Genomic DNA, 11,763 nt, shown 5'->3' on the forward strand with positions numbered 1-11,763 from the left:
TAAAATCAATAAAACGACAACAAAAAACACAAACTTTGTAGCATCGAACCAGGGTGTAAAAAGAAAATCAGTTTCCTTTAATTGGTCTCTCACCAAAGTGCATGTAAAATGTTGGTGAGTACTAATGCCTGCTGAAAAGTAGCCAACATAACCAACAGTAAAATCATTTCCCCTATACAAAATCTGATCTATGTTGTCTTACATATTGTAGCCATCTTTCCCATATATCTCTGAACTCATCGACTTCCAACCTAACATATGCAGTAACTTTCTCCATTATATAAATATTGAGCAGAACATCCTCCCATTCCTGTATGTTGGGTACCAGACTGGTTCCCCGTCTCCTGGTGATTGCCTTTTCACTGGTCAGCAGCATTATTCTAGTCCATTTGTAGTCATCCCTTCTTAACAGATGTACAGAATCAGTGTTTGACTTCACCCTAATTTCATTCGCTGGCTTGTGTTTGACTTTGCAGCTCGTGCCTAAACTGACCCGGAATTTCATGAAGGAGGGATTCATGGAGAAAACAGGTCCCAAGGTTTGTTCTGCATTTACATTCAGTGGATGTGAAAGTGAAATAAGGAGTAAAAATATCCCTTACTCCCTGGTTCTTAGTTTAGTGATTTATATATAGTTTTAGAACTGACTTTTATTATGTGTCTTATGTACATTTTTGGTGTGGGTGGATGACTGTGATTTCTATTTTGTGTAACTTCTGCTGTTACTGTCTTGGCCATGCCACTCTTGAAAAAGAGATTTTTAATGTCAGCGAGTTTTTTTCCTGGTTAAATAAAGATTGGGGCGACACGCTGGTGCAGTGGTTAGCACTGGTGCCTCACAGACAGAAGGTCCTGGGTTTGATTCCAACACCAGTTGACGGGGGGTGGGACCTTTCTGTGTGGAGTTTGCATGTTCTCCCCGTGTCTGCGTGGGTTCTCTCCGGGTACTCTGGCTCCTCCCACCATCCAAACACATGCACTGATAGGTTAATTGGTTAATCTAAATTGCCCATAGGTGTGAATGTGACAGTGACTGTTTGTCTCTATATGTTCAGCCCTGCGATGAACTGGTGAAATGTCCAGGGTGAACCCCGCCTTCGCCCCTATGTAGCTGGGATAGGCTCCAAGAGACCCCCATGACCCTAGTGAGGATAAAGCGGGTTCAGAAAATGAATGAATGAATGAATAAATAAAGATTGAATAAATAAATAAATAATTACACCACACTTTTTGAGCTACACAGACTGAAATCAAAATAGAATTGTACAATGATGTCCACTTTTTAAAGGCTTTTCAAACATTTATTTCACTGAAAACTACTGTCACCTTAGTCCAAAGCCTTGTCCATTGTTAAAACATGTAACTTTGCTCTGTTTGTATCTACTGTTCACACAACACTCATGACTTAATGCACATTTGCTCCCTATTTGGGACTATCAGTCACTATCAAGGCTCTAATTGTTTTGGATTTTTCATTATAGTTTAGTTTTATTTAGTTTTGACTTTTTTTTTTCTCTAATTCAGTTCATTTAATTAGTTTTTAGAGCAGGTTTGCTAGTTTTTATTAGTTTTCATTATTTTCTAAATGCTTAGTTTTAGTTTAGTTTTAGTTTTTTAATATCTTTTATCTTTTCTGCCGTCATTTTCAAATAAATCCCAGACAGGACTCTGCTGCTTTCTCCCAACTTTAGTCTCCATGTTTCCAGGTAGAGTGGGGACCAGAAGACGACTGGAAACCACAAGTGACGAGAAGTGATGGACCGTTAAATATCATATGGTGCCAGCAGCTAAAATTGCTTGAGGGAAATAAATCGCTTTCGTATCAATCCGACATTAACAAAGACAAAAACTAAAGGAATTTTATCCAGACTTTTTATACGTTTTAGTTAGTTTTGTAAACACACAATACAGTTTCAGTTAGTTCTCTCTTTTTTTTTTTAAATTATAGTTTTTATTTATTTCAGTTAACGAAAATATTTTTACAATTCTAGTTTTCATCATTTCATTAGTTTTCATTAACGATAATAACTTTGGTCACTATGTATCCTTTCCTTATTCATCAACCATCTTTCACATGACCTTTTCTGGACATAAACAGGGTGTTGCCCTTGATGACCAGCTGTTATTTCAACGTGGATACTGAATTACACAGTTCTCTTTTATGACAATAGCATCTGTTTTGTAATTAAATTCTGCTTTTTATCAATGATTACTGACTTCATTCATAAAAAGTAAGAAGAAATTATTGAATTTCCAACAATTCCCATGTCCAAGGGGCAAGGACTGCTACTCCAAAATGAAGCCAATTCAGTATCTTAGAGTTGTTATACAGCTGACAGCTGCTGGGGTTGGCTCCAAAAAGTGCTGGCTCCCGCACACATATATTGAACTTCTCTCTCTCTAAAAAAAAAGAAAAAAGTAGGTCAGTTTTTTCTGGACTCATTCTGGACTCGAATTTGTTTCATGTGGACCCTCTACTAATTGATCTACCACCAATGCGCCCTAAAGTGTGTCCTCCTTTAATCAGATCTCAGCTCAAATAGAAGGTTTTGATGTCCGCCGTGTCAGACTTTGATTGGCAGGTCTGTATGACAGCAGGTTTCAATTAATAAAACATTTCCTGACAGACAAATGCTCAGAAATTACTCCTAAAACTTTGGTAGAGCACTGATGAGATTGTTTTTTTTTTTTTGTTTTTTTTTTAAACTTAATTTTTATTAGATTTTCTCTTTTTTTCAGTACAGTATAATTATACATTCAAGTACAGTTCAATTAGTTTCTTTCCCCCTACACAGCTGAAAATGTATTCTCATACACCTCCACAGGCACATGTGATGAAATTTGAGAAAGCAATAACAATTATAGCAAACAATGTTCACTCTAAAAAATAAAAAAGACTGTAGATATCAGTTTTCATCAGAGGTAGAATGATAGCACTTTGATAACATGGAGTATTCTTGCATCACCAGTAAATATTATTGCAGCAGTAAAGGTAACATAGGTTCCCATTTTTTAGTAAATATGGTTTTCTGAAGCCTGAGCAAGTATGTGATCTGCTCCATCTGGTAAATATCCCAAACTTTTTGAATCCATGTATTAAATGAGGGAGGTTCTGGTTTCATCCAACTGACGGTTATAGACTTTAAGGCAGCAGTGAATAACACTGGGTTACAAAAAAAGGTTTTTTGCAAGTTGTCTAGGTTTTTTCAACTGAATTAGGACCATTTTGCACCGCTAAATCCAAAAATGACATCTGTTTTTCTCAATCAGGTCAGGTTTTTTTGCTAATTTGATTTTGAAAAATTTGATCTTCTCACAAAATTGATTACATTTTTGTGACTTTATCAGTTGATTTTTTATATAGTTCTCACCCAAAATAGGTTTATGAAACTTTATGAAACTTGTGACTTGATCCCTGTTAGGTACAATGGTGTATTCACCACAGATGTAGCAGAATACGTCAGGCTTATTTTTGCAAGATCTTCTAGTCGAAGCCATTTCATTCACCTGTAATATTAAAAAAAACATTAATCATAAATTGGCAAAAGTGAAATCTTCAGAACTCGTTTATTGCAAGAAATATGAAAGAATTTTGTATCATATGATGTGAAAATGCCCATAAATGTAAGCAAAAATGTTCAAAAGCCAATATGTAGCATAGTTCAGAAAGTTGACCTGATTGAGCAAAATGAATGTGATTTTTGGATTCAGCACCAAAATTATCCTGAATCAGCTCAAAAAACTGAAACAATACATTTGTTGTTGACCAGTGTAATATAATCAAAAGGTATTTATCTGCTTTTCTATCCAGACCTTCAGGTATTACTCCCAGAACTGCCACTGTGAAGCTTTGTGGGATGTTCCTTTTAAAAACCTCCTTCAGGGCGTTGAACACCTCCCTCCAAAACACACTTAATTTAGGACAAACCCAAAATATGTGAGTGTGATTAGCTCTATGGGCTCCGCAGTTCCTCCAGCATGAACTGGGATGTTGGGGACCCATCTTAGACACTATTTCTGGTGTTCTGAAATATCTAGTGATTATTTTCCATTTGAATTCCCTCCATGTATTAGAATTCGTAACCAAATATGCCTCCGTACATACATCACATCAATCCTCCTCAGATATGTCCACGTTCGCCTCCGCCTCCCATCTCCCTCTTATCTGCGAGGAGTTATTTTGATTCATAAATAAGAAAATATTATACAATTTAGAAATTATTTTCTTTTCTCCATCACCAGTTTGTAACTCCATCAGATACTTTTCTAGGGGGTTGATGAGACTGTTTTCAGTATCATCCTACATACTGAACATTAACATACAGTCTGTATTTCCTCAAATAGGGACTTGGGTCTTTATTAACCTTGACTGTATATGAACCTGGTTTGTCTGTATTTCCAGTTCACTCTGATTCGTTTGTGTATATGGTCCCTAAAACTTAACCCTTTACCCCCTGAGCCATGATTCCAGGTAAAGGTGCTGCTAAAAGCTGCTGTGAGTATGTGCTTGTGTTCCTTTTCTTCAGTGGTTTTGCTTTGCTGTGTGTTTTAGAGTCAAAACAGGTGAAATAACAGAAAAAGACAAAGAGAGGAATTGAAGTTTGACAAGTTTGAACTAAATAAGGCACTCAGAATGTACATCAATAAGAGATTTAGGATGTTGAACATCCACTGTGAACTGGAACACACTGAACAACAACAAAGATTTGAATTTGGGCTCAGTAGTTTTTGTTTTGGGCTCTTTTTTTTCCTTTTTTTGACACCTGGTTGAACTGCATAAAGCAGTTACCCAGTCTAAACTCAGTAAAAACACAGTAAAAAAATAAAATAAAATAAAGGAAAACCACCATAACACTGGAAACAACAGTAAAAACAAAAACCCAAGGAAAATGGTGTTAAAAAAAAAAAAAAAAGCCCAAACCTTCTGTTTTTAGTGAGTTGGTCTCACTCACTGCTCTGTGTTTTACCCCCCCATTACTTAAAGGGCAGGGGTGCACTGAGCATGCTCGGATGTCTACGGAAAGAACAAGGTCTATTCTATCAGCACGATTTGAAGTTTTTCCTTTTAATCAAACAGTTGAATTTTTATGAATACTTAAAATAAATCTCACATTCAGAACGCTCACCACAGACAGGTCAGGGGTTAAAGGGTTCAGTTCTCATATTGAAGGGCAGAAATCCTCCTTAACAAGGTTGTCTCGTGAAACATTTGCATTGGCACTTGTATTCACATTTGAATATATTTTTGGACTTTGTTCATATCAGCCAAGCCCCCCAACATTATCAGGGTCCTGGCTTTTGATTGACCAATGGTTTTTATTTGAGGAAATACAATATTTTCATTCAAACCTTCATGATTTTGAAACTACTGGAAATCTTAAAGTTGTTTCCATTGTTGTGATTTTTTTTTCCTTGTACTGCAGCACACAGAGGGCTTTAAGAAGAGGTGGTTCACTATGGATGACAGGAGGCTGATGTACTTTAAAGACCCACTGGTAAGAAGACCAGCCCCTCTAAACCCCCGTCCTCTGTATATGGGGCTGAGTGGTTTCCTTTGTTCACAGCTCCCTTCCTCTCTTTCTCTCTTTCTCTCTTTCTCTCTTTCTCTGTCTTTGTCTCAGGACGCTTATGCCCGAGGTGAGGTGTTCATTGGCAGTAAGGAGAACAGCTACACTGTCCTGTCGGGCTTACCTCCATCCACTCAGGGCTACCACTGGAACCACGGTATCACTATCGTCACACCTGACAGGAAGTTTTTGTTTGCCTGCGAGACTGAAGCTGAGCAACGAGATTGGATCGCAGCTTTCCAGAGGGTCATTAATCGACCAATGAGGCCTCAAGAATACGCAGGTATAGACCACATGGAGGAGCCTATAGATGGATTTCCATCTAAATGAGTTGCATTTTAATTGAATTTTCAACAAATGCAGTTCTATGTGCATCCACTGCACTTATACAAATATGAAGTGTTGGTTCTTCATTATTCTCATTAGGTTTGAGAGTACAGTGTCAAATTTCCTTCAAAACCAATAACTTGAGCTTTTGGTTAGTGGACTGATAAACCTATTTTATCAAAAGAGCTGAAATTAGCATCAGCTTTTCATTATCCTCATAGCACAATTGCCTATAACTCATACACAAATGGACAGAAGTATGTGGACAAGTTGAATTCAGGTGTTTCTTTTCTAACAGGGGTCTGGGATACAAAACAATAATGACAAATGTCATAATAGAGTTTTATATTGGGATAAATATCATTGATTATTAATAATGATGTTAATAATAATAATAATAATAATAATAATAATAATAATAATAATAATAATAATAATAATAATAATAATAAGTGCAGTGTACCCAGAGAAAACCCAAGCAGACGATCAGTTCACCTGTAAACTGCACACAGAAAGGCCCGAACCAAACCCATGACCTTCCTGCTGTGAGGCATCTGTGCTAACCACTGCACCACTGAGCTGTACTCCAACTCACCTTTTCTATATTAATACAGTGAGCGTTACAGTCTGCTTATTGGTCCACACATGTACACACACCACATCTGTTTCCCCTGCACTTAACTTACATTTATCTTTTATCAGTTCACCAACTTTTCCACCTGGTCCAAGCAGCAGCTGGTTGGAAACACACCCAATAAGTAGGAACTTTAAAAGCATACATGGAGCTTTTGATCACTGATATGCCCCTTTTCCACTGCAGACATCTGCTCCACTCGTAGACTTAGACAGTGATATTTTGCTTTTTTAAATTTAATTATGTATTTTCAAACCTATCCCTATGGTCTACATAAACTGTAAATGCTCTGCTTGGGTCTGAGTTCTTCATTAATTCAACTCCACAGGTCCATCTTCAACCCTATTTTTGACTAATGACACCAGAAAGGTCGTCCCTTTAAATGCACATGACCCCACCCCCTCCAGCTTGTTGACTGTGTGCTCTGTCCTGTTTAACCACTTGAGTTCCTTAATGCAACCGACAACTGAACATTTTAGGTAATCGGTTTGAAGTTTGGACATATTTTCAGTATGGACTACAACCGCTGCTGCTGACAAACAATTATGTCGTACTCTGAGAAATGTTTGTCGGAAGTCTTGACCTTATATGTGCAAATGTTGTAACTAGTTATAAAACATAACAAATTAAGAAGGAATTGAAAGGGGTTGTAGAAATCCACTCGATTTTTGCCGGAATGAATATAAAGATAACTTTGCAGCCCCTGGAGGGTTCAAATTCAAACTGTATGAACTATTAGGGTCCAAATACACAAAGAAATGAACCACAGACTAATAAAAGTGGGTTTAGCAAAATATGACCCTTTTAAATGCAGCAAAAACACTTTACCTTTTTTGCACTTCCAGTGCATTAAAGCCCAGTAGTCCCATCTTCAGTGAGGTTCCACACAGGCCGAACCATTACTATGTAAATGTGGACTGGTCAGTGAATTCAAGTGATCATATTCATGTCTGAAAAATTCTTGATTTGTCCTCCTCCATTTTTGCACTGAAGACGACCTCCCAATAGCTTATGCTGTGTCACTATGGCAACAAGCATCACCGAGCAAGTACTGCCTGCAGTGGAAATGCTGCACGCTAGCAGCTAAAACTGAGCCGAGCTGAGCCAAGACAAAGCAAGGAGAGCAGATAGTGGCAAAGGAAAGCAACAATAGTTTTCAGAATTTTCAGACCCGTCTGTAAAAGATGTGTTTTGATAGAATGCATTTGTGCTACTGCAAACATGCAACACTGAAAACCTGTGTAGCTTTATTTTTTCTGCACAGGAAATGTAGGAAAACTGAGAAATCAAGAAGGAAATTGATCAAGCGTTCGCCTGAGAGGCAGAGTCAGCGATGGCCATTGTATCAATAAACTTTTTACTGTAGACCCAACATTGTTTATATTTTGCCGGTATTGTAGTAGTGCAGGGGTGTCAAACTCATTTTAGTTCAGTTCCACATTCAGCTAAATTTGATCTGAAGTGGGCCGGACCAGTGAAATAATAATATATAAATAATGTCAACACCAAACTTTTCTCTATATTTAAGAGCGAAAAAAGTAAATTTACATTAGGAAAAGGTTTATATCTACAAAGTATCCTTTCAAACAATGTGAATAACATGAACAAACTGAAAAAATAAGTATAATTTTAACAATATCCTGCCTCAGTTTATCATTTCCACATGTACATTATAACTGACAGATCACAGTGGATCTACAAACACACAAAACATTTAATAACAGACAGAGTATTGTTAAAATTGTACTTACTTCTCTTAAGACCTTTCAGGTTGTTCATATTTTTGTTCAGGTTATTCACGTTTTTTGTGAAATTATACTTCATTTTAGTGTAAATACATGAAAATATTACATTTACAAAGAGAAAAATTTGGAGTTGTCGTTATTTAAATGTTATTATGATAGTATTTTACTGATTTGACCCACTTGAGATTGAATTGTTCTGAATGTGGAACCTGAACTAAAAGGATTGTTCATATCTTCAGTGTAATTTTTGCATTTCACAAAGTCATCCCAAGGGCCAGACTGGACCCTTTGGTGGGCCGGATTTGGCCCCGGGGCCGCATGTTTGACACATGTGTAGTAGTGAATAGTAGTGAATAAATCCTACTGATTGACAGTTGGTGGTAACAAGCAAAACACACATAGTGAGAGACATAAGTCCATTACCTTAATTCTCTTACGGAGCACATTGAATGCATCTGTCAGTAATGAATGCCAGATTATATTTACCCTTTCGTGCATTAATTATGAGAACCTTAGTCTAGATTTTTTTGTCTTGGGTGTTTTTATTCCTCCTTAGGCATGAAAAAAATAATGTGATCCGAGTTTTGTGTTTTTCATGGAGTTACAAAAATGTCCATGCATTTAATTTTTGAAGTAAAGAAACGTGTGTTTAAAACCCAATATCAGAAAGTGAGATGAAAACAATGAAAGAAAAACATTTTTAATGCAGCTAATCTGATGTTTTCTTACATTTTAACATATTCTAATGCTAGTTATTACTCACTTCATTGAGATAATATGCAAAAAAAAAAAAACTTTTTTCTTACAAATAACAATTGATTTACACTCAAACATGTTACTGCTGATCAGGTTTATCAAGAACAGCAAAGTTACAGTAATGGTGTGAATGTCAGTGTATGAGATGATGCATAAGCGTCCACTGTATTGGCTGATATGGAACTAAAACAACAAAATCCATGAATATACAAGGAAACAGCTCTGAATAACTGTCCACTGTAGTGACCAATATGCATGAAAGGGTTAAGAATACGTTGACTCATAAATACACAAATGCTGGCTCTTTGTATCTTTAAAAAAAGCCCATATTGTTTGTTAAACCTTGTGTAATTCCTGTTGTTTCAGTGGAGGCCCATTTTAAACACAAGCCTTGAAGTCTGCAGGACGCCTCTGCTGAGATGGACCGGCCCAGTCTCATTCGAACAGAGACAACCCCAGTTATGGACCACGGCAGGAGACGAGGACATGGACTTGTGGGTCAGGAAGTGGGTTTTGGGATGGGCCAAGGTGAGAAAAGATGAGGAAGAAAAAGGAAGGCAAAGCTCCGGTGGGACTGCCGGCCATGTGTATGTAATAAAGTCAGACTGTGAGGGACCTGGCGGCCCCTTGTTGGGTCACATGTTAATGATCAGAGGCCAAAGCGTAGATGATGTCAACACTGCTGCGCCTACCAACCTTGTGCTATACATTATTATGCCAAACCCCCTTCCTCTCCATGTGGACTCCCTCTCAGAAACACCCCTCCCTCCTCCCTGGATTTTGTCTTGTGAACGGTTCATTCTACCTGTAATCTATTGTAATTATGTAATCTAGAGTCATTTCACTGGTTGCTAAACGAAGACAATGCATTGTTAATTTATTGAATGTACAGTTTTGATGACAGTGGCTTAACGTGCGTGTGTGAAAAATGTGATGTTTTCATTGAGGACGCTGAGGTCAAACCTCTGGCTCTGGAAAACCCTGCTGAACCTGAATCCTACAAAGTGCTGTTAACAACAAATATGCATAAACACTCTCTCACACAATCTCTCAGTGATCACCGCCGCTGTTAATGTAGCCGGTGCTGGCTGATCTGCATCCAGACAGGGTTCAAACCTCAAGCTGACAGCTGTTCTCTTATTTATTTGTACTGTTGAACATAATGAGTCATTGTAGACAGTTATTGCTGCTTTAAAGAACTGTAATGTGACGGGATTGTAATTTATAACACTTAACGAATTCTTTTATTTACTTTTTGGGTTTGAAGACACATAGATGTGTTTACCTTTAAACACGGTGATAGTTTGTTTCATTACAAAAAAAAAATCTTAACATCAAATACAGATGAGTCTGAAACCAACTGGTGTTGCTTGAGTCATATTTACACCTTATTTTCCTCATATAGGGAGGTTCATTCTCTGCATTTAAATCAGGGGTGTCACACTCATTCATTCATTCATTCATTTATTTGTTTTGAGCAGAAGAAAAAACTGAACATGTTTTGTGTACAAGGAACTAATGGCAGAGCAAATTAATTAGCCCTATCAGTCCGCCCACGGGCCAAAAAAATTTTATTAATATTCATCTACTATAAAAATATAATAAATCAGGACAATGGATGTTTTTTTCAACTTTCGCTCAAAGTTTAGACCCTAATGTTAATAAAAGTACACCAAAAGTGTATTTTAGGGCAAACTTTAATGTTCAAACATGATTTTTAATCTTTGTGGGGTGAAATATACGCTATTAAAAATCTCCGACACGAACAATTAATTTATGCATATCATTGTCAATCCAGCCGAAAAAGAAACAGGCGAAGATAAAAAAAAATTCTAGTTTCTCTTTTAGTTTGTTGCAGTTTACTCAGACATAGTAACAGATACAATATTTTAGACAATGGGAATAGATTCTGTGAGGTCTGTAAATGTCCATAGACACCAAGAACATCCATATGAACCTTATTATTGTGAAGGAATTCTTCATTTACTTTGGGTTTGTCTGTTTAGGCGTTTTTCCCCTGAAAATATGGTCAGGGTTAAACAGGTTAATAAATTAAGGTGATAAGACAAAATAGCAATTGGCATGCACATTACTAATATCACAACCCAGCTCTTAGGTTGTGGCAAAATGGAGACGAATGAGGTGGTAAAAATATAACAGAGGTTTATGAAGTCCAACTAACAATAACCAAAAATACAACCAGCAACAAAAGCGTTGGTCGAGAGGAGGATGAGGACCAGGGCAGAGCAGGACCAAGACCAGACTAGACTAGACCAGAGCCAAGCAGATCGATGTTGACCTGCTTAAATAGGCCCGTCACAGGTGCAATCAGTCAGGCCATCTCCATCTGAAACAAAGAAAACTGACAGTGGCCCTAGTGCCCAGAAGGTGCGGGGCCATCACACTAATAACAAAATAAATTCAATATGTAGTAGTAGTAGTAGTAGTAGTAGTAGCAGTTTATTTCGAGCACATAGAATCATCAGATAGCAAAGAATCATACAACATGGTCAAAACAAATAAATAAATAAATACAATATTTTTTGCACTCGAAAAGGAGTGGGAAGAAGTATCACTTATTGACTCCCACCCCCTTTTTACAATCTAATAATCAAACTAGATCCGCCTCCTTTGCTTTGTTAACACACATTTTCCTCTGTCTATTTTTTACAATAACACAAAACATCCATAAAAACCATTCAAATACACTTTTTTTTTTTTTAGTCACCTCATA

The 11,763-nt window shown here is 37.1% G+C and overlaps 1 protein-coding gene across 1 annotated transcript in view; it reads left to right on the forward strand.

Annotated features, from left to right (window-relative positions):
• LOC115410794 (arf-GAP with dual PH domain-containing protein 1) overlaps nt 1-10,344 on the forward strand; it is a 78,802-nt gene extending 68,458 nt beyond the window's left edge. The window contains exons 8-11 of the mRNA XM_030122585.1: nt 477-539; nt 5,424-5,495; nt 5,622-5,850; nt 9,396-10,344. Coding sequence (XP_029978445.1) covers nt 477-539; nt 5,424-5,495; nt 5,622-5,850; nt 9,396-9,424 — 393 coding nt within the window. The 3' untranslated portion in view covers nt 9,425-10,344. The remainder of the gene's footprint in view (nt 1-476; nt 540-5,423; nt 5,496-5,621; nt 5,851-9,395) is intronic.
• Nucleotides 10,345-11,763: the final 1,419 nt, after the last annotated feature.

The sequence above is a fragment of the Sphaeramia orbicularis genome, chromosome 19 (assembly GCF_902148855.1).
Source record: "Sphaeramia orbicularis chromosome 19, fSphaOr1.1, whole genome shotgun sequence".
NCBI classification, from domain to species: Eukaryota; Metazoa; Chordata; class Actinopteri; order Kurtiformes; family Apogonidae; genus Sphaeramia; species Sphaeramia orbicularis.